Source organism: Oryza glaberrima, chromosome 12, assembly GCF_000147395.1.
Source record: "Oryza glaberrima chromosome 12, OglaRS2, whole genome shotgun sequence".
NCBI lineage: Eukaryota > Viridiplantae > Streptophyta > Magnoliopsida > Poales > Poaceae > Oryza > Oryza glaberrima.
In genome coordinates, this window is record NC_068337.1 from 7,093,152 (window position 1) to 7,114,397 (window position 21,246).

Consider the following 21,246-nt stretch of genomic DNA (forward strand, 5'->3'; position numbering starts at 1 on the left):
TAATGCTACATCGGTTAGGTTCGATCTGTTAAGCACTGTCCTGAAACGTTTTATCTAATCTTTTCTTTGACTGCTAATAGAGATAGTATCGGAGTTTCAGCCGATCTTACCTGATTTAGTTGTTTTACTTCCTCATTTGGCTCTAGATTGTCTAAATCCGCCCCTTATATCAAGATCCCATCCTTTTGAAGTATATTAAGCTAGTCCATCATGCTTTCTAGTTTGGCCTTAGTTTCATATATTTCATCCACGTTGGTATCTTGGTATAGGGTGGTATCGGAGTACTAGCCGATACATGTTAGGTTTGCTCTATCGGCTATGCTGTTAGCATGCATAATCCCTACTTTTGGGCACATTTGGATACATAGTGATTTATACTGTCTCGGTGTGGCCACCGATCTATCCTAATCACTCGATCCAAGCATGTCCTATCGGACGGATTATGTATCGCTAACATCTACAGCTGATCGGGTACACCGAACAATCTCCAAGTTTTTATCTGCCCCTGCCGATCTAACTCAAGTTACATTGGCGTGGCCTCGGACGATATGTTATCGGCAATCTTGCCGATTGGCTATCGTCGATGGGTTTAACTATTTGTTGTTTTCTATCTTGTTGGTTGCAGGATCAAACCATCAGGCATGCTCAGAACCCGAAGGCAATTCTTTTGGACCTGCACTGGAGCTAAGCAGATCTCCCAGGCCACTGCGTGTTGATTTTTCGCGTCAACAGTTGGCCTCCCTCGTTCCATCGCTATAACATACCTACGGTCATTTGTCAGGTCATGATATCCTTGGTCTCCTCAATAGAGAGGTTTGGGGGAATCCGGGCATCCATGTAAAGAAAACACTAATCAGCGATCAGCCGCGCCCGCGATCACGCTAGTACATCTTTTTTTTGGTCAAGTTTGTGTGTGTGAATTTTGATAGAATTGTTATTTTTGGTCCACTATATTTTGGGGTGTATGTTGTTTCTTTTTTCTTTTTGTATCAATTTTTCTTTTCGGTATCTAAGTTCACGTGAGCTTTTGGTCCATACGTAAAACTTGACAATGAATTAGGATGTGATTAATTAAATATTAGCTATTATAAATTTGAAGAAAAAAGATTAATATGATTTTTGAAGCAAAGTTTGTATATATAAATTAAATATTGTATTTATAAAATTTATGTGTAAAATTTTCCTTCATTTTTTTCCTTTTAAAATTTATACTTGTTAGCGTTGAGGATAAGACATACCTCTTATACACAGATTTGTGAAATATGACAATACCGTATACCCGATTGTATACCAGAAAGTGCCAATTGATTAAGGAAATACGATGGATAAGGAATGAAATTATCTTCTCGGAATAGAAGGTGTTCGAGTTTTAATCGGAGAAGGTAAGATCTCCTTGGGCTCGTATCCTATTTTATCACTATTTTATCACTTTGAGTTCTACTTGGAGAGAAAGATGATCTACGCTATATATACAAGGCTCCCGTGTTTAGAAAGGGGCATCAAGTTATAAATAGCCAAAGACACATTGAGAAGAATTCTAGAGAAAGCCAGAGCCATATTCGCTGAATAGATCTCGTTGTATCATTCTCGACAACTTTTGGTCGGCGGATTAGTCTAATTATCCCATTCTCCATTGTAATCTTTGTGTCATCCCATCTATAAATCCATCTATAAATCCATATAAACTATAGTAGGGTTATTACTCTACTTAAGAGCTCGAACCAGTATAAATCTTCATCCTTGTCTACTTGACCCGATCTTGCGTATACCTGGTTCCAACGATCCTTATATATATAGTGTAAAAATCTCGTCTGCGGTATAGCCCGTCAACAACACCACCATGTGACAAATGAATTAAAGGGGATTTTCATGTGGGTAGTGAAATTATCTACTTGCATTCCTCCACTTTTGCTACAATTACTACAAGTGAGAAAACAAAAATCTTTATTTTTGGTAAGCATGGTAACTACTGCAAGTTGCTAGTATTAAATATAAAACTGCTACCAGGTGATGTACACTGTTTTTATTTCCTAGACCCACCTCTAGAGCTATCTTGGTGCCAGGAATTTATATTGAACTCACACGTCACATATAAATTGAACAAATGAGAATTAAGAAGCACCAAGACGCTTGAATGCGGCATCGACTTCTTCCAATAGAAGACATATCAGATCATCATATATAACCTGTAAAGTGTAGGGATATTCCTTTTATTTATTCTTTTTTTTATTTGACTTGCACGAACCAATTAACCTCCCACAAACCAAACCGATCACCCCCATCCCACCAAATCCACACGAAATCCATTCAAAAAGCACCTTTGTCACCCCCAAATTCCGTGCAAAATTAAAAACAAGGCAACAAATAGACTCACACAATCCAGTCATAGTCAGACGGCCACGAAAACCCAGCCCCCACCGCGCGTTCCACGTTCCTCCCCGTCGCCGCCGCCGCCGCCGCCACCCCCCGTTCCCCGCACGCCATCCTCGAACCACCCCGTGGGCCCCACCCGTCAGCCACCCACACCTACCTCCCCCCAATATAAACCCCCTCTCCTCCTCCCCTCGCCTTATCCCCTCCTCCTCACCTCCTCCTCGGCTCCTCCGCCTGAATCCTTCTCCCTCGCCGGGTTAGGGTTTCCTCGCCTCGCCATGGCCTCCTTCACCTCCCAGCTCGGCGCCATGGCGTGCGGCGCCGCCCCCTCCACCTCGCCCCTCGCGGCCCGGAGGAGCGGGCAGCTGTTCGTGGGGCGGAAGCCCGCGGCGGCGTCGGTGCAGATGCGGGTGCCGCGGGCGGGGCGGGCGCGGGGGGTGGCGATGCGGGTGGCGTGCGAGAAGGTGGTGGGGATCGACCTCGGGACGACCAACTCCGCGGTGGCGGCGATGGAGGGCGGGAAGCCGACGGTCATCACCAACGCCGAGGGCCAGCGGACAACGCCCTCTGTGGTGGCGTACACCAAGGGCGGGGAGCGGCTGGTCGGGCAGATCGCCAAGCGGCAGGCCGTCGTCAACCCGGAGAACACCTTCTTCTCCGTCAAGCGCTTCATCGGCCGCAAGATGGCCGAGGTCGACGACGAGGCCAAGCAGGTCTCCTACCACGTCGTCCGCGACGACAACGGCAACGTCAAGCTCGACTGCCCCGCCATCGGCAAGCAGTTCGCCGCCGAGGAGATTTCCGCGCAGGTGATTTCTTCTGCTTCTTTTTTTTTTAGCTCTCAACTTCGATTTCTATGTCAGTGAGACTTTTTGTTTGTTGGCCATACATTCAATCTGTCACTCATTTTGTACCCAAAGGTGTGTTTCAGTTTCACTCAATTGGGGGCAATTGGAATGATTAAACAATGAATTTGAATATAATGATTAATCATATAAATGTGATTGTTTAGGCGAATTCAAAATACGAAATTGGACTTGGAGGTATCGCCTCCGAATAGATGTTGCTATTTTTAGTTATATGGGCGAGCTCAAGTTATAATGGTTTATATGTTTTCCTGTATTTTTGTTAGTTTTGTACAAAAACCAATCCTACCTGGATTTTTTTTTTTTGGGATGGAGGGAGTATTGATTTACCTGTTAGTATGTTGTTAGCTTGGAAACCTAAGTTCTGTAATTATGCTCAAATGTGTGTAATGCCTAATCAGCTTAAGATGGTCATGTACTCATCTTGAACTTCTATCGGCAGTGAGGCAGTCTGAGTGATGGGAAGGAATCAACTAGTAAATCTTTTTCTTATAGTGCACCATTCTAAACTTGAAATGGCTTTGTGTTACCATACTTAGCACTTATCCACTGTTGATTAAGATAAAGTTTTCTGGCATCACCAATTGCTAATTTGAGTCAGGTTTAACATATCCTCACTCACCTATGCATGTGTAGGGACATAATAAATACATGGTTTATATACATGGTTTGTCACAGAGACAGGACCTAAGTTAAACAACACCTGAATGCTCAGGGTCCATAATGGCATAATGTAGCTTACATTTTATTTACATAGTAAATGGATTACTAAATTTCACTTTTCGGGTCAATGCAACAGGTCTTGAGGAAGTTGGTGGATGATGCATCTAAGTTTTTGAATGACAAAATTACCAAAGCAGTGGTTACTGTTCCTGCATACTTCAATGACTCACAGAGGACAGCAACAAAAGATGCTGGACGTATTGCAGGATTGGAAGTTCTCCGCATTATAAATGAACCGACTGCTGCATCCCTTGCTTATGGTTTTGAGAAGAAAAACAACGAAACGATTCTTGTGTTTGACTTGGGAGGCGGTACCTTTGATGTCTCTGGTATGTTATGTGCTAGAACACCAAACTGTTTACTTTTCTTGCACTATTACTGTAGCATAGGGATCTCGTGGACCTGAATCTTATCATACTTCTATGACAGACCTTTTTTCCTAGATGGATCGTACTGGAAAATAGATGATGAATTGATTTGATCAAATGGAATGTGAAATGCTGTTGCTGTTTCATATCTGTGAAATCTTTTACCAAGGTTCACAACTGTTTAGCCAGAAACATGAGTTCTTTATATGGTTCCTCCAGAACTTAATATATTGTTAATCGTTGTAAGTGTCTTTTATGAAGGTTCAGAACTATTTAGCCACAAGCATGAGTTCTACTTTATATGGTCCCTCCTGAATTAAACATATTGTTACTAAATATTTGAGTTGAGTAGCTCCTTGTTCTATCATCATACATATAGAGGCTGCCTCGAGTTTTTTAAAATAGATCAATATTTAGTTAAAAGGGACTTTGGAAGAGAGATACTCAAAGCAGATTTTTCTGCGAAAATGACTTTGGAAGAATGAAACTTACTTCAGGAGTCCCTCAATTGTGAAGTATATGGTTCATGTTGTGATGAAAAAAATAGGATGAGTCCTCAAACATGCCATGATGTAATTGAATTGTGTTTCATCCTGTTTTTCCCAAATTTTAATGTTGTTTTGAATAGTGATCTCTACTAAAGAAACATTATCCTGCAGTATTGGAGGTTGGAGATGGTGTGTTTGAGGTGCTTTCCACATCTGGTGACACACACCTTGGTGGCGATGACTTCGATAAGGTATGTAATTCCATTTTTATTTTTAAGAGATTAACTACTGCCGAATCTCCATTTTGGAATTCCGTGAAAATACATCACAACTGTTCGAACTGTCCTCTATGGAACGTTGCACTATGCATTTTTGACAAATATTATATGATGTGGTGCCTCTTATGTGTATTACATTATTCTTTCTTTGGTAAACTCACAATATCAGTCAACCAAAATTTCTCAATAGGTTGCTCGTTCTATATAATTATGTTATTGCAGTTTTATTTCTGTTGGGTATTTTACTTTGGAGCCATGACTCATGAAACTCCTGTAAGTATGAGCTCTGTGTGTTTTGTGCTGGAATCTGACCTCTTCAAGCCTTCCATATATTCTTTATGTAATTCCCATGACCTAAAAATATGTAATTTGAACTTTTGAAAGTCAACTTAGGCTTCATTCGTTCCCGGGTGATTTGGGAGATTGAGAGAGAAAACATCTCGTTTTCCGCGCGCACGCTTCCCAAACTACTAAACGGTGCGTTTTTTGCAAAAAAATTCCATAAGAAAGTTGCTTTAAAAAAATCATATTAATCCATTTTTAAAATTTAAAATAGTTAATACTCAACTAATCATACGCTAATGGCTCACCTCGTTTTGTGTATCTTTCCAATCTTCCCAATCTCCTCAATCCCCTTCTCCTCAAACACACCCTTAGCATATCAAAGGTCTATTGGCATTGTAGTGTAGCTCCATTGACAACATACCTATCAGTTGAACTGATTCTTTTACTGACAGTATGCTATATTTATTGTTTTTTTTTAATTTGAATGTTATCCTTGAATTATGTAGAAAGTTGTGGATTGGCTTGCTAGCAACTTTAAGAAAGATGAAGGCATTGATCTTCTGAAAGACAAACAAGCCCTGCAGCGACTCACTGAGGCAGCAGAGAAAGCGAAGATGGAACTGTCTACGCTGACTCAGACAAACATTAGGTGAGCTTCTTTCCAATTGTTCTCACAGAGTATTCTATTGCTCATTTGGTGATTTTTCTTCTTAAATAATTGAATGTCTTGAATTGCAGCTTGCCTTTCATAACTGCTACTGCTGATGGGCCTAAACACATCGAGACAACTCTCTCCAGAGCCAAATTTGAGGAGCTATGTTCGGACCTCATTGATAGGTAAAATATGGACATTCTGCTGATATATAAGCCTGTTGCTTAGGAAAATGATTTGCATTTTCTCAAATTTTTTTAAGGCTTGACTAATATGTTTCTTATTGATAGGCTTAAAACTCCTGTCACTAATGCCTTGAGAGATGCCAAACTGTCTGTTGATAACCTGGACGAAGTGATTCTTGTTGGTGGATCCACTCGTATCCCTTCCGTGCAAGAGCTTGTGAAGAAGATCACTGGCAAGGATCCCAATGTCACAGTCAACCCTGATGAGGTTGTTTCTCTTGGGGCAGCTGTACAGGTCACTTTCTTGTCCTCACAAGTGCTTTAATTTGTTGTTCTTTGCAGAAAATCATCCATAAACCTTCTAATTACTTCACTGATCTTAAGTGCATGTTTCCTGCATTATAGTGGATCACAAATCAATTTATATGTATTTAAAACTAACTGCCCAAAGCGTGTTTTAACACTGCCAAGACTGCATTTATCTTGTTCCAAATCTGAAATCTCAATCAATATATTTTGTGTTTCTCTTGTAACACCAGGGTGGAGTTTTGGCTGGAGATGTGAAAGATGTCGTTCTTCTTGATGTTACTCCATTGTCTCTTGGTCTGGAGACGTTGGGTGGAGTGATGACCAAGATTATTCCCAGAAACACAACACTGCCCACCTCAAAATCAGAGGTATTCTCCACAGCTGCAGATGGACAGACAAGTGTTGAGATAAATGTTCTTCAGGGAGAGAGAGAGTTTGTCCGGGACAACAAGTCTCTTGGAAGCTTCCGCTTGGATGGAATCCCTCCTGCACCACGTGGTGTTCCACAAATTGAAGTCAAGTTTGATATTGATGCCAATGGTATTCTCTCTGTTGCTGCTATTGATAAGGGTACTGGGAAGAAACAGGATATCACCATCACCGGCGCTAGTACACTGCCAAAGGATGAGGTATGTTCCCACCTTATTTGTTTAAGCATTGTGTGATTACATTCATCAAAAGTTGGTTGCCAGCTTGCTATATTGCAACTAGGTACAAAGTTGGCAAGTTTCTTCTTAATGTATGATAGTTTTCTGCATGGTTATCTAGTTGTAGATTTTCTTTGCCACCATATGTTGTGCAGCTTCTTTCTTTGATTCCCAATCCCGTTATTTGCTACTGGTGTGAAATTTATTTACCAAATTTCTTCTATTATGGTAGAGTTTTTCATATCTTTACCAGATCGCATGTATTGACTATTTGTTTGCATATAATCTATGTTGATGGAAGAGTAATTGAATTTTTCGTGGTATAGAGTTTAGGTATCAGTTCCTCTAGGGAAACAACACTATGCTCCTGTAAGCGAAGATACAAATGCCTACATTGAAGCATAACATTCAATCTGAAACAACATTTTGTGTTTGTAGGTTGAGAGAATGGTGGAAGAGGCTGACAAGTTTGCTCAGGAGGACAAAGAGAAAAGAGATGCCATTGATACCAAAAACCAGGCAGACTCTGTGGTCTACCAGACTGAGAAGCAACTGAAGGAGCTAGGTGACAAGGTACCTGCACCTGTGAAAGAGAAGGTGGATGCAAAGCTCAACGAGCTCAAAGAGGCCATTGCGGGTGGATCAACACAGAGCATGAAGGATGCCATGGCTGCTTTAAACGAGGAAGTTATGCAGATCGGCCAGGCCATGTACAACCAGCAGCCTAATGCTGGTACTGCTGGACCTACTCCTGGTGCCGATGCTGGACCGACAAGCTCAGGCGGTAAGGGACCGAATGATGGAGATGTTATTGATGCGGATTTCACCGACAGCAATTGATAGTTCTAGCGATTGAAGATTATTGATGGAAGGATGATCTGTGGTGGATGGCTGTGAGGGTCTGATGGGTGATGGTATAGGAAGAAGGGAGTGAACAAATTGTTCTTTTTGTTTACTATGGATCCCATGTTCAATAGGCTCTTTAGTTTGCAATTTGATAGCGTAGGGTTTTGCCAACATTTTCCTGTGATGTTGAATGAAGGATTATAAAAAGTAGCCTTCAAAAAAAGAGGCAAAGGTTTTGATCGAAGAAGTAGCTGATTGATATGACCTTGTTCCTTGAAAATAAAAATATCATTAGTTCCCTGTGCATTTTACCTGCTAGAAACTAAAATTAGCGCGTGGAACATATTGTCCTTTTTTATTTTGTGTGACTTCCTGCATTTCAAATAGAATGAGAAAGGTTGGAAATGATATCATTTTTTATTATTTTTACGCTGTTGGGAATTTAACTATGCAGTGACGACCGACTGATAGAAATTGAAAAAAAAAACTAAATGTTATACTCCCTTTATTTACAAGTGATCATCATATATATTTTTTTGGGGATTCTTTTTTCAGAAATGATTAGCATATTTGGTACCTCTCCCAACATCTTTTTGTTCTTTGATGCACTGATCAAATGGACTGCAGATCATTTTTTTTCCTTTTTGGTGTTGGTGTAAACATCTAATATAACTGATCAATTCTAAATTGAGGGAGTATGTGACTAGAAACAAAAATGGTTGGAAATATTATTTTTATGAAAACGGTATTGGTATGGTACAGAAATTTTCGCAGCGTTTTCATCGCAACTTTCAAAAGGATAACTCAAGTTAATGTCACATAAGCACATTTCGTCCAGTTCGTCTGTAGAGGTGTTTTTGGGTTTGATTTTTCAGTAGTTTTGACAAGAAAAACAACTATGCCTGAAGATCCCGGTTTAATGAAGAATTTAATTAATGATTGCACGATTGCGTTTATGCAGAAATAACAAACATGGTCACGGATACCAAACAGTTAAAAACATTGGAATGAACGTGAATGATGAGAAAACAGATACAGGAAACGCACAACTAATGATCTAACAATATATTATGCTATCTAAACTTCGTCAGTTCCACAGCTCTGCATCGAGTATCAGCCTTTGGATCCCCTGGTGCTGCCGAAGGAACACAGAAGACGATACTTTCTCCGTTTCACAATATAAGTCATTCTAGCATTTCCCACATTCACTTTGATGTTAATGAACACAGAAGACGATACTTTCTCCGTTTCACAATGTAAGTCATTCTAGTATTTCCCACATTCACTTTGATGTTAATGAACACAGAAGATGATACTTCCTCCGTTTCACAATGTTAATGAATCTAGATAGATATATGTCTATATTCATTAACATCAAAGTGAATGTGGGAAATGCTAGAATGACTTACATTGTGAAACGGAGGAAGTAATTTGCTAAAGCATTTTGCCAGAAAACAAAAATTAGGAAGCATCTCTTAAATATTCTAATGTTCCAGGTCACTACATTATTACAGTGCACAGCTTAGCATATTTCAACAGTAAATCATGTAGTGAAAAACAGATGATGGAACCTCCAGAGAGCATCCAGATCAGTTCTTTGCAGTGAGGGCATTCTGCTCCTTGATCCGAGCTCGGTTCACCAGCTTGACGAACCGTTTCAGGTCTTCATAGGGGAGCGTCTTGGCGTCTTTCCTCCGCAGCTCACTCAGCATAGGGCGCTTGTCGAGCAGGTGCCACAGCCACTCAGGGTATTCAGAATCTGGCTGGAGTTTCGGATCAGACCCCTCCTTGAGGATATTTGCCCCAAACACTGTTGTACTCTTAAGTTCTTTGCTGAGCACAGGGGTTTTAGCAGCATCGGCCGCACCCTTTCCGCCCTTCTTTGCCTTGCTTGCAATTGCAAATCCTCTTATGCCAACTACTTGAGCTGCATCTCTTGGGATTACACCATGTTTCAGTACTCTTCTCAATGCCATTGCCATTCCTGGATGGAAGCTTTTAACTGCATATATCGGTAAATATCAGTGCTGTTGAAAAAGTTTCAAGTTTCTGCAAGCAAATAATATATTTGCAAACACATATAGATGTACAAATCGTGGCTCAAGGTTAGCCTATTTGGGTCAATATTATTTCTGCTTGTTGCTGCACCTGGTGTCATAATGTAACAGGGGGTTGAGCTCAGAAACAGACACAGGTTTAATCCTAAGATGCCCACAACAGCTTATTAACTTGCGCATGTTTCTCTACTGAATACATGACTGCAATGGAAATCAGGATATACACCCATCAGCTAATAGCCTCGCCCATAAAAAGGCGATGGAGGCATTTCACTTTCAATTAGATTAGGTAAAAATGTAGTAAACAACAGTATACCTAGTGCAAGAACAACCAAGACTAACCCATGCAAGCTGAGAGTTGGAACCTAAAATGATCATACATTTATGAACGAACTGTCATCACCAATAATATTTTCCCTACGAGCATCACAATATGCAACCTGGTGAACAGAGAGGGGTGTAGTAACTAAGAAGGTTGGCATGCTCCTATACAATTTTGTTCATACAAAACATGTTCGCCTCTCTTCCTTTCACTTTGATGTAGATAGTGGAGAGCACAATGCTTCACAAAAGATGGCACGTTCCATAATTTTGGCTCACATAGCACTTGTGCTAGAACCACAAAAAAGAGTAATTAACAAGGGATCTCCATGTACCATGCACTATAAATAAGAAGTTAAAGATGTTCACAGGGCAGTGAAGATAAATGTCCAGCTAACGAAGCACTCTACGCATCACAAAATTCAGTTCAGTTGTAAAGAAAGAAAAAAATCCACATGGAATCAGGGGCGGATCCAACTTGGGACATGGGGGTTCAGTCAAACTTTTGGGTGAACAAACAAAAAAACAAACAAACTGTTACTAGCTAGTTGTATTAAGAGAGGTTTAAGGCTCTCAAATTAACAAGGAGGAGGAGAAGAGCTTCTTCCAGATCTAGAAGAGAAGCTAGTAGGGTTAACGAACGCAAGCGAATTCAAGGTCCCAGTGGGGTGGGGGAGAGAGATGAATCAGAAAGAGGCTCACCAGGATCCCCTCCCCTACTCTCCTCGCCAGATGGAGATCGGCAGCCGCGACTCGTCTTGGCGGCGGCGCAAGGAGCGGAGGAGGAGCCAACGAGACGGGAGATTTCTCTCTTTTACGCGATATACTGCCCAAATGGGCCTTCCGGCCCGGCAGCGCCCAGGCACGACCGGACCTAGGCCCAGTCAAGGCCCCTTCTATTTGGACAGTGCCTTATAAGGCTGCACTAAGTCTATTTTGGGTCCCCAACTATTTTTCTTTGACTTATATAAGGCTGAATTGAGTCTATTTAGGCTGGATTTTCCGGATTGAAACTACAAAAAGGTATTTTTGTTTGAAGCTATGGGATCAAAGTCCAGTGTCCTCGATGCAAACTTTGTCTGATGAATTGACAACAATTAATCAGATAATACAGTTACATATGAAAATTACTAGTTATGTATGTGCGCAGATAAAGAGATACAAAACCACACATCAAGTGTTTATCCTATCCATATACTGTCAGGTTTATATTGGCTGTGTGTGACGGAGCAAATATCGATCGGTTGTGTGTGGCGGGGCGACTGATGACTAGAGAGGTGGAGATATTAGGGATGGGGGGAGAGAAAAGGGGGAAGGGGTGAGGTGACCTTTGGAGGGGTAGAACAGTTGGTGTGCTAGCGACGACGACGGAGCTCGCAATAGGTGTAGGGGGCCGAGACGGTGTGGAGGCGATAATTGACCGCCACGCCGTGCGTGGTTGGCGTTGATTAGGGTCCGGGGGCAATGGAGTCGGGGAGGATTGAAGGCGACGCGCGGCGGCAGAGGAGAGATGAGGGCAACGATAAAAACTATGGCGAGCCGGCGCCCTTGACAGCTCTTGCGGGGCAGAGGACGTAAGGCACAGCGGCTAATAGGGAGGGGAGCGCTGATAAGCATGGCGGAACGGTTTCTGGCGTTAGCACGTGCAGGAGCGGAATTGGGGAGAGGCGCAGGAGTGAGTGGGGATGCGGTGCACGATTGAGAGAGGTGGGATTGATCTCGATTGTTGCGAGCTGTTGAGTGATGAATGAAAGAACGAGTGATGAGTGAAACCACTTGCTACACTATATGGGGAATAGATAGAGGTAGAGAAATGGGAGAGGTTTATCCTCTCTTTCTCAAAAAAAAAAGAAAAGAAAAGAAAAGACCCAACTGTGATCAACCACTACCTCGATTCCCTTGGTCCTCCGGGAATCTCGCCGGCGATGGCTGGGAGTTGGTTACGGCGCCGCGTTCTCCCAGCCCAGCTGGCTATTTATAGTGCGGCGGCACTCTTCCATTCTCCTCCATTCCCTAATTTGTATAATGTTTCTCTTTGCAAAAAATGTGCTGGTGACCAAACTAATAGGAGAATGGTTAGGGAGTCTAAGATTCAGGAGGTCTCTTGTGGATAGGAAACATTTGGAATGGGTTAAACTTAATCAACTTTGTCAGTCAATTGAACTGACTGGGGAGGAGGATAAAGTGGTTTGGAAACTGACTAAAAATGGCATTTTCACTGTTAAATATTTCTATAAAGCAATGATGATTCAAAACACTGGCTTTCAATTCAAGAATATTTTAAATTTAAAATTTCTCCTAGAGAGAAGGTTTTCCTGTGGCTGATGTTGAAAAATTGCATTTTAACCAAAGATAACTTGCTGAAAAGGGGATGAAAAGGGAAGGAGGCAAAATGTTTTTGAAAATGAAACTGTGGAGCATCTTTTTAAAATGCCCAATTTCAAGACTCATTTAAAACATAGTGAGTTGTGTGTTTGATTTGAAACCAATCCATAATATACATCACTTGTTTGGGAGGTGGCTTTAGGATTTTCAAAAAAAAAAAAAGATAGAAACTTTGTGGTGGTGAGAATTGCAGGCAGCTATTGTTTGGACTATATGGAAGTTCAGAAATGCTGCATGTTTCAAAAAATAAAAGAACACAAGATCCTTTAGAGCTGATATATGCTGTTTGCTCCTGGATCAATCTTTGGTCCATTTTGCAGAAATCGGGGGACACACAAGACAGGCTTCAGCGGGAGGCGGCTTTGTTAAAGACGGTGGTCACTGACTTCTACAACACAAGATTTGGATAGAATCCATATGTGATGCGGATACAGGGGATAGGATGAAGATTTATGCCTTCTAGTGGCTGCAGTTTCTGTTTTTTTTTCTCTGCTGAATCTTGTTCCCTTTTGCTGTAAGACTGTTAAAGACTTTGTATTCTTCTCATTTCGTTAATGAAATGGGAGAGGTCTATCCTCTCTTTCTAAAAAAAAGCCCAACCGTGGTCAACCACCGCTGCGATTCAAAAATTTCAACTCAAATTTTAAAACTTTAATTTTAAAATTCAAAACTTTCAACTCAGAATTCAAAAACTTTGAAATCAAATTCAAAAATTTTCAAGTCAAAATTTGAAACCTTCATATGAAAATCCAAAACTTTTAACCCAATAATTATTCATTTTTTATTAAAAGGCTAAATGATAAGATTAGAGAAGGGATTAGACGACCTAAGCATATACAGGAGTATCGCTAAGCGCTAGGATTAGTGCGCGCAGCTAGCTTACCGTTGTGGCGCGTGCGCGCGCACTGGCAGCCCCCGAGGTTTATCCTTTTTTTAAAAGAAAGACAAAAAAAGAGGGAAAAACAACCGTGGTCAACCAACCACCGCCGCTATTCCCTGGCGCACCGGGAATCTCGCCGGCGATGGCCGGTAGTTTGTTACGGCGCCTCACTGGCTATTTATAGACTACAGTGCGGCGGCAGTGGCACTGATCCCATTCTGCGTCGAGCTGCCTAGCTATCGATCTTCGTACGTAAATACGTCTCCCTTGTCTCCGGCGAGCCACCGGCCGTGAGAGATGGCGCCGCCGTCAGCCATGAACACATCGAGGGCGGAGGAGAAGGCCATCGACGACTGGCTCCCCATCACCTCCTCCCGCAACGCCAAGTGGTGGTACTCCGCTTTCCACAACGTCACCGCCATGGTCGGCGCCGGCGTCCTCAGCCTCCCCTTCGCCATGTCCGAGCTCGGCTGGTACATAATTCATTCATCATTTCTCCTTCTCCATTTCATTTCATCGTCCATGGATGAGTGTTCGATTTTGTTTTTTTTTTTGTAGGGGTCCGGGGGTGGCGGCGATGATCATGTCGTGGGTGATCACGCTGTACACGCTGTGGCAGATGGTGGAGATGCACGAGTGCGTGCCGGGGCGGCGGTTCGACCGGTACCACGAGCTCGGGCAGCACGCGTTCGGGGACAAGCTGGGGCTGTGGATCGTGGTGCCGCAGCAGCTCGTCGTCGAGGTCGGCGTCTGCATCGTCTACATGGTCACCGGCGGCAAGTCGCTCAAGAAGTTCCACGACCTCGTCGCGCCGCCCTCCGCGCCGCCGATCCGGACCTCCTACTTCATCGTCATCTTCGGCTGCCTCCACCTCGTCCTCTCCCAGCTCCCCAACTTCAACTCCATCAGCGGTGTCTCCCTCGCCGCCGCCGTCATGTCGCTCAGCTACTCCACCATCGCCTGGGCCGCCTCGCTCCACCACCACAACCACAACAATGGCGCCGCCGCCGGAGGCGTGGACTACTCGCTGACGGCGGCGACGCCGGCGGGGAGGACGTTCAACTTCCTGAGCGCGCTGGGGGACGTGGCGTTCGCGTACGCGGGGCACAACGTGGTGCTGGAGATCCAGGCGACGATCCCGTCGACGGCGGAGCGGCCGTCCAAGGGGCCGATGTGGCGCGGCGTCGTGCTGGCGTACGGCGTGGTGGCCGTATGCTACCTCCCCGTGGCGTTCGCGGGTTACTACGTGTTCGGCAACGCCGTCGACGACAACGTGCTCATCACGCTGGAGCGGCCCGCGTGGCTCATCGCCGCCGCCAACATGTTCGTCGTCGTGCACGTCGTCGGCAGCTACCAGATCTACGCCATGCCGGTGTTCGACATGCTCGAGACCTTCCTCGTCAAGAAGCTCCGCTTCAAACCCGGCATGCCTCTCCGCCTCATCGCCCGATCACTCTACGTCTGTAAGTGTGCTAGCATGCACTAACACACACACACACACACACTTGATTAGTGATCCAATTAATTAATTAATTACCCCCTCCAATTGATAATGCTTACCTTTTTATAAGGGCACGGTCCCCAAAACGGAAGAATTTACTTTTTGCCATCCTCTCAAAATATCAGTTCTCAAATACTACTCTCTTAAAATTTCATTCCCAAATACCACCTGGGTCCACATGTCAGCCTCTTTTCCCATTCAAATAAAAGTAATGTGGGACTGGATGATGTGTGAGGCTGACATGTGGGCCCGGGTGGTATTTGGAAATGAAATTTTGGGAGAGTGGCATTTGAGGACTGACATTTTGAGAGGATGGTAAAAAGTAAATTATCCCCTCCAAAAGTATTTTCTATTATAATACATAGAAATATTAATAAATATATGATTTTATTGAAGTACTTTTTTAAAACTAATTTACACATACGGTTTTCATATTTTTAAGATAAATATTTTAGAAATTATTAACTAATTTAATTAATAATTACTCTCTCTGTCCTCAATTATAAGGCCTATATTTTTTTACACGGTCTTTAATAACATACTTTAACTAGTATTTTTTTCATTTTATGATCCAAACAAATATAAAATTAGCATCACATAAAAGTACTTTAAAATATAAATCTATTTTGAAATATAAATCTATTTTAAATTTACTGATATAACATGCATAAAATTTACTGATATAACATGCATAATATTTAGTATAGATATAGTTAGTATAATTATTAATAAAACTACCAAGTTTGATTTTTCTTAAAAATAGAGTGTCCTATAATTTAGGACCGAGCGAGTAGTTGTCAATTAGTCTATCATATGTTGTTAATTAGATCTAATAAATCTTAATTTGTACTAATTTTGGAGTATTGAATTTCGCAGTGTTCACCATGTTCGTTGCCATCGCGGTCCCTTTCTTTGGTGGATTGCTAGGCTTCTTTGGTGGCTTTGCGTTTGCTCCAACGACCTACTTCGTAATAATCTCTACCATTAATTTCTTTATTATTAGAACCTTCATTAAAAATGTATATAATTTAAAATCTCTCGTGCGTATTAATCTCCGTTTTTTCTAACTGAAATATGAACAATTGTTTTTTCAGTTGCCATGCATTATGTGGCTGTCGATCATGAAGCCAAAGAGGTTTGGCTTGTCCTGGTGCATCAACTGGGTAAGTAGTATTATCCATTAATTATTTAGCATGTGCATGGTCAATTAACTAACTTGATAATTATCCTCATCTGATTGTTAATTATATATCTTGTTAATTTTAATTCTTTATATATTTTTGGTGCCTCAGTTCTGCATCATCATCGGCGTTCTTCTGTCGGTGTTCGCACCAATCGGAGGTCTCCGCTCGATCATCGTGAATGCCCAGAGTTACAAGTTCTTCTCTTGAGTGATTAATTGAGAGAAAAGGTGTTTTACCGTTCAACTAAGTGTGTTCTTAATTAATTAGGGGATTGTTTTAGATAATGCACAGAGTTCTATTTAATTAATTAGATGAAAGAGAAATTCGTGTGTCCCTATGAGACATCTGTGTGGATTGATATAGTAGTCGATCAAATGAAGGCATATTATTTATTTGGCCTTTGTTTGTCGATCTAGTACTCTAGCGTTAATTTAATTCGTGTCGAGTTTATCCCAATTTTAGATGATGTTTGTGCTCTATTATCACGTGGTGTGGCATTAGTTTTAAGGGTTTATGATTGGTTCAAACTTCGTCCTAGTTTTTACACGATTTGAACTTGAAATCAATTACTTTCAATTCGACTCTTGCGCGAGTCTCACTAAAAAAAGTTATCGAGTAAGAATATCGAGTAAGAAAAAAAAGGATGTTGCTGTACCACGGGAAAGCATGGCAGATGGCGAGAACCAGGTACATGAACAATTAACAAAAACATCATAAACATCATATGTACAAATCAGCACAAAGAAACTTCAGCCACGCTACAAGCAGTTCGCTGGGAGGAGGTAAAGTCTCTTGTACACAAGTAATATATTGCAGTAGGAGCCTCTCCAACTGTTTTTCCGTCAAAAAAAAAAAACTGAGGAGAGCCGACGCTGAAACAAAATTTGACCCAACCTCACACCTCTGGGAGGAGAGTGCCGATGCTGAAACAGAATTTGACAAGGTTTAAGAGATCACACGATTTCAAACTGAGGTTGACGATAATTGCGCCCCATTCCTTTGGTAGGGTACTTTGCCATATCAGATATCCATTGCCTCGGAGGCCGATGAAGCATTCTTCTTCTTGTTCTTCTTTCTTTTCTTGTCCTTAGGGTCCTTCCCCTGCTTGGCGGAATTGCTCTCCTTTCTCGCAGAGGGTGGCTGTGTTGACAACAGGTGCTGATGGATCGCCGCAAACGGGTCGAGCTGGAACTGCGGATTGGTCAGCACAGCATTCAGTTGGGCAGCCTCCCGTTGCCTGAAAGGAGAGACAAAGCCAGTCAAAAACCATAAGTGGAAAAAGCAAAGAACGCAAGTGGAGGGGCAGATGAGGCAATTACACTAAAGCTTGCTTCGATTTGCAGTTCAGTTTTGCTTCGGTGTGCAGATTTGAGGCATCTGTTTCAGGAAGGAACTCAGAGAGCATTGAGAGATCATATGCTTTCAGTTTCTTCTGGCGGCTCCTCTGTTTAGATTTCTGCACAAAGAAATTTAAATAATCACAACCCATAACACTGATAGTGCAAAGTAAAGCAAGTGTAACTTCCAGAAAACTACAAATGGAGTAGCCCAGCTGCAATAAAAAGAATCAGTTGTAGGGAAGGACAGTGTGGAGAGATTAAAGGCCAAGGACAGTACGGAGAGACTAAAGGCCTCATTTCAGCATCTACAAGTATATTTACTCTAAAATATAGATGCATTAACATATGAAATGAACAGAATTAATGTTCGCAGTTTGTGTCTAGAATATATGAAACCACAAGATTGTAACTATATGTTGGGAAATTCATGAGTCAAGAGCCAACTGGTCTTGGCATTTGTTTTTCCATATGGAGTTAGGCACGTATGGGTTTCCTAGGATCCTAGTCATCCCATCACAGTAGGAGGGAATACAGGAGACAGTGGATCATCAGTGCAAGTACAAAAAGCATATTAGGGTTCCAAGCAGGTCCCAAGTACAAAATCCATTCTCATATCTGCTTATGGATATGGTGTGGTTATTTTGCTAGTCTTCACATGTAGACAAGCATTTGGATGACAATATAATACTTTCTTATGCAGATAATTTTTAGCATACCACAAATACACAGGACAAGAGACTAAACATAGCTAGCGATTGAGAAAATCAGACTTACAAATATATACTTGACCAATACATACAATTTGGAATTTATCCTTGAAATATCTAAGCATTGGTTGCGTTATACGCCCACGCCACTCATGGAGCAAAACAATAACAGTAAAAACAAGCTGCAACAACAGAAGCTACGGAAAATATTCAATTGCAACCAAAGGTGAAAAGCCATACACCCATAGAATCTGCTGAAGTCTGATTCAAGCTAGAGGCATGTAGATATTTTTTGCCAGGGCATGGCTTGTTTCTGTTTATACTTTACAGCTGTCATGTGAACAAGAAACAGCTGGTCTAGTTCACGTATGGTGGACACCAACACCCCTAGTTTGGATTTGTTCAGCAGGTTTATTAGATGAACGCTCCATAATATTTTTTGGTTCAATTAGTGAACAAATAAGGCCATAAGGAGGACAATATGCTTAATATTATTGCATAGTGTAATTGATTCCCCTTAGCTAGGTGTTGGCTGTGTTGAGAAGGATGCAAAGGTTATGGTCATCAAGGCCATGTTAAAAACAGAGAATAGCTCCTGATTTCTTTGCTAAACTTTTTGTGGCTTGTGCTAGTGATGCATTACATTATACCAGGGTTACAAACATGACAAAAACCAGTGAGTAGTAACCAGTGCTTGCTTTCTTGCAATAGCCATACCCGCTATAGTGAACTGGAACCTAGACAAGCAATTTTTCGTCTCGTGCTATTAGAGGAACTTTTTGTTCAAATAAGTTTTGCCAGAAAGTGCCTGGTTCTGCTCAGTACTGGATGGGTTGGATGTGCAGAGCACATTCCTTAAGAGGTAAATTCCACCTAGCAAGAGACTAGCTGAAGAGTGCACCCACACTATTTAAAAACCCAGTCTTGCAGAAATTATTTACTATTAGTATCAGGGAGGTCCTATTTCTTTCTTGGCTACAACCTACAAATGCCACACAGAGGTTAATTGGGGAACTGTGCACAGTAATCAGTCATGAAGCATAGATATTTCAGTTCTGAGTGTAACCTAAAAAATATGGGATTACGAATTGAGATCTAGCATGCAAAACTGGTGTATTAAGTCAATAGAAACAGAAACGACAGGACATGATACTAGGTAGTTCGAATTGTCAAAAATCCATTTTTTGGGCAAGATAGTATTCAATGTTTGTGTACGAGGAACACACAAATTTGCAATGCTGAAGAGAATTAAAGAACACTATAATAATAAACGAGAGGGTCTATAAGCACCTTGCAGATAGTCTTTGTAGCATTTAGGGAGGTTACTGCATCTTTCACTTCTGAAAAACAAAAACAAAAATAGATCAATTATACTATAAACCACAGTAAACAAAAAAACATGCTATTCCGCAAAATATAGTCAACGACTCAAGGTAGACAAGAAAAAGGTAGGAAAATGAAACAGAGTCCAGCTAGCAGTAAGCCCAATCATAAATCGTAATCCATCAATGTTTCGACTTTCGAGTGTAGTACCACAAACTAAGCTACTATCTACTTTACAATATACATGTTCTGTAAACACAAGTAATCTACAAAATAAAAGGTATACTAAAAAGGCTACAACTATTTATAGAAAACAAAAGAGGTTTTATTATCACAAAACACTAAAAACAACAAGCATGGAACATGAACGAAGAAGTATTTTTATTCATGGATAAGATATTTCCAAGCTTTCACTATTCAAGAAAAAAAAAAAGCATTGCCCCTTTTACAGACATATTAATTTTCTTGGAATAAACTAATAATTAGTTGTCCTTCTTTACAAAAATGAATAACAAGCATTTCAGAATAGCAGTGAAGTAAAACATAACAAGCCAATACCACCATCCTCTGGTCTTTTGAATCAATCTCTATACATTAATCAACATTTGCCTTATACACTCCCTCCATCCAAAATATAAGGCCTATCAGTTTTTTTACATGTTCTCCAACATTGTATTTTGGAAATTAAATTATCTTACAACATATTATCAGCAATTACAAAGGTACCGTTGTATACGAAATACCACATGCATGACATTAAACATATACATTGTTAGTTCAATTACTAGCCAAAGATTGCAAATGTTGATTTTTCCTGGAATAAGGGAGTACAGCCAAAAAATAATGGAAAGGCACACCTACTTGTGTAGAAGCTGAGCTTCTTCTCAAGCTTCTGTTTGGACTTCAGTTCATGCTTCTTAGGTGACCCAGTCCTGAAAGCAGGGGCGGATCCAACTTGGGACATGGTGGTTCAGTTGAACCCCCAAACTATTCGGTGAACAAACAAACAAACAAACAAAATGTTACTAGCTAGTTGTATTAAGAGAGGTTTAAGGCTCTCAAATTAATAAGGAGGAGGAGAAGAGCTTCTTCCAGATCTAGAAGAGAAGCTAGTAGGGTTAACGAACGCAAGCAAATTCCAGGTCCCGGTGAGAGATGAATCGGAAAGAGGGCTCACCAGGATCCCCTCCCCTCCCCTCCCCTTCTCTGCTCGCCAGATGGAGATCGGCGCGCCCTGCCCTGTGTGTTGGCGGCGGCGCAAAGGAGCGGAGGAGGAGACAACGAGAGAGAGAGAGAGACGGCAGATTTCTCTTTTCTTTTACGCGACACGAGACGCCAGGGCCCAGGCACGACCCGAGGTCAGTCGGGCCGGCTGTGCCGTGCTTGCCCACGGGCTGCACCCACGGCCCAGTCTAGGCACAATAATACTCGGGCTATGCCAGCCGATCCAAAGGCACGATAGTCCATCGTGCTTTTCCATAAAATAAGTCTTTTTCCGTCTCTCATCTCTTTAGATTGTGTCATATAT

General features: G+C 41.7%; 4 protein-coding genes across 4 annotated transcripts; 2 read left to right on the forward strand and 2 right to left on the reverse strand.

The window, feature by feature from the left end:
- Window positions 1-2,558: 2,558 nt before the first annotated feature.
- On the forward strand, window positions 2,559-8,378 carry LOC127758135 (stromal 70 kDa heat shock-related protein, chloroplastic-like). Its single transcript, XM_052283759.1, has 8 exons — window positions 2,559-3,182; window positions 4,039-4,291; window positions 4,990-5,069; window positions 5,888-6,030; window positions 6,120-6,218; window positions 6,324-6,513; window positions 6,758-7,156; window positions 7,613-8,378. Exons 1-8 carry the CDS (start codon window positions 2,652-2,654, stop codon window positions 8,012-8,014), a joined length of 2,097 nt encoding a protein of 698 aa, XP_052139719.1. The 5' UTR covers window positions 2,559-2,651; the 3' UTR covers window positions 8,015-8,378.
- Window positions 8,379-9,430: 1,052 nt separating this feature from the next.
- LOC127758138 (54S ribosomal protein L37, mitochondrial-like) lies at window positions 9,431-11,238 on the reverse strand. Its single transcript, XM_052283762.1, has 2 exons — window positions 11,101-11,238; window positions 9,431-10,022 (listed from the first exon to the last, which is right to left on the reverse strand). Exon 2 carries the CDS (start codon window positions 10,000-10,002, stop codon window positions 9,610-9,612), a length of 393 nt encoding a protein of 130 aa, XP_052139722.1. The 5' UTR covers window positions 10,003-10,022; window positions 11,101-11,238; the 3' UTR covers window positions 9,431-9,609.
- A 2,649-nt stretch (window positions 11,239-13,887) lies between these two features.
- Window positions 13,888-16,933, forward strand: LOC127758136 (lysine histidine transporter 2-like). Its single transcript, XM_052283760.1, has 5 exons — window positions 13,888-14,136; window positions 14,222-15,126; window positions 16,041-16,132; window positions 16,259-16,327; window positions 16,457-16,933. The coding sequence occupies exons 1-5, from the start codon at window positions 13,961-13,963 to the stop codon at window positions 16,553-16,555; spliced, it is 1,341 nt and encodes a 446-aa protein (XP_052139720.1). The 5' UTR covers window positions 13,888-13,960; the 3' UTR covers window positions 16,556-16,933.
- Window positions 16,934-17,022: 89 nt separating this feature from the next.
- On the reverse strand, window positions 17,023-21,018 carry LOC127758137 (uncharacterized). The gene is made up of 5 exons (XM_052283761.1): window positions 20,896-21,018; window positions 20,580-20,705; window positions 19,686-19,735; window positions 17,668-17,804; window positions 17,023-17,585 (listed from the first exon to the last, which is right to left on the reverse strand). Exons 2-5 carry the CDS (start codon window positions 20,680-20,682, stop codon window positions 17,369-17,371), a joined length of 507 nt encoding a protein of 168 aa, XP_052139721.1. The 5' UTR covers window positions 20,683-20,705; window positions 20,896-21,018; the 3' UTR covers window positions 17,023-17,368.
- Window positions 21,019-21,246: the final 228 nt, after the last annotated feature.

Excerpts from the sequence above, each read along its gene's own strand:
- LOC127758135 (XM_052283759.1), top strand. The coding sequence starts at position 2,652 with ATGGCCTCCTTCACCTCCCAGCTCGGCGCCATGGCGTGCGGCGCCGCC. Across the intron at positions 3,183-4,038 it reads CCGAGGAGATTTCCGCGCAG|GTCTTGAGGAAGTTGGTGGA; the intron begins GTGATTTCTTCT and ends TCAATGCAACAG. Across the intron at positions 6,031-6,119 it reads CTGACTCAGACAAACATTAG|CTTGCCTTTCATAACTGCTA; the intron begins GTGAGCTTCTTT and ends CTTGAATTGCAG.
- LOC127758138 (XM_052283762.1), bottom strand. The coding sequence starts at position 10,002 with ATGGCAATGGCATTGAGAAGAGTACTGAAACATGGTGTAATCCCAAGA.
- LOC127758136 (XM_052283760.1), top strand. The coding sequence starts at position 13,961 with ATGGCGCCGCCGTCAGCCATGAACACATCGAGGGCGGAGGAGAAGGCC. Across the intron at positions 16,133-16,258 it reads TTGCTCCAACGACCTACTTC|TTGCCATGCATTATGTGGCT; the intron begins GTAATAATCTCT and ends TTGTTTTTTCAG. Across the intron at positions 16,328-16,456 it reads TGTCCTGGTGCATCAACTGG|TTCTGCATCATCATCGGCGT; the intron begins GTAAGTAGTATT and ends TTGGTGCCTCAG.
- LOC127758137 (XM_052283761.1), bottom strand. The coding sequence starts at position 20,682 with ATGTCCCAAGTTGGATCCGCCCCTGCTTTCAGGACTGGGTCACCTAAG. Across the intron at positions 17,805-19,685 it reads CTACAAAGACTATCTGCAAG|AAATCTAAACAGAGGAGCCG; the intron begins GTGCTTATAGAC and ends TTCTTTGTGCAG. Across the intron at positions 17,586-17,667 it reads AAATCGAAGCAAGCTTTAGT|GCAACGGGAGGCTGCCCAAC; the intron begins GTAATTGCCTCA and ends CTCTCCTTTCAG.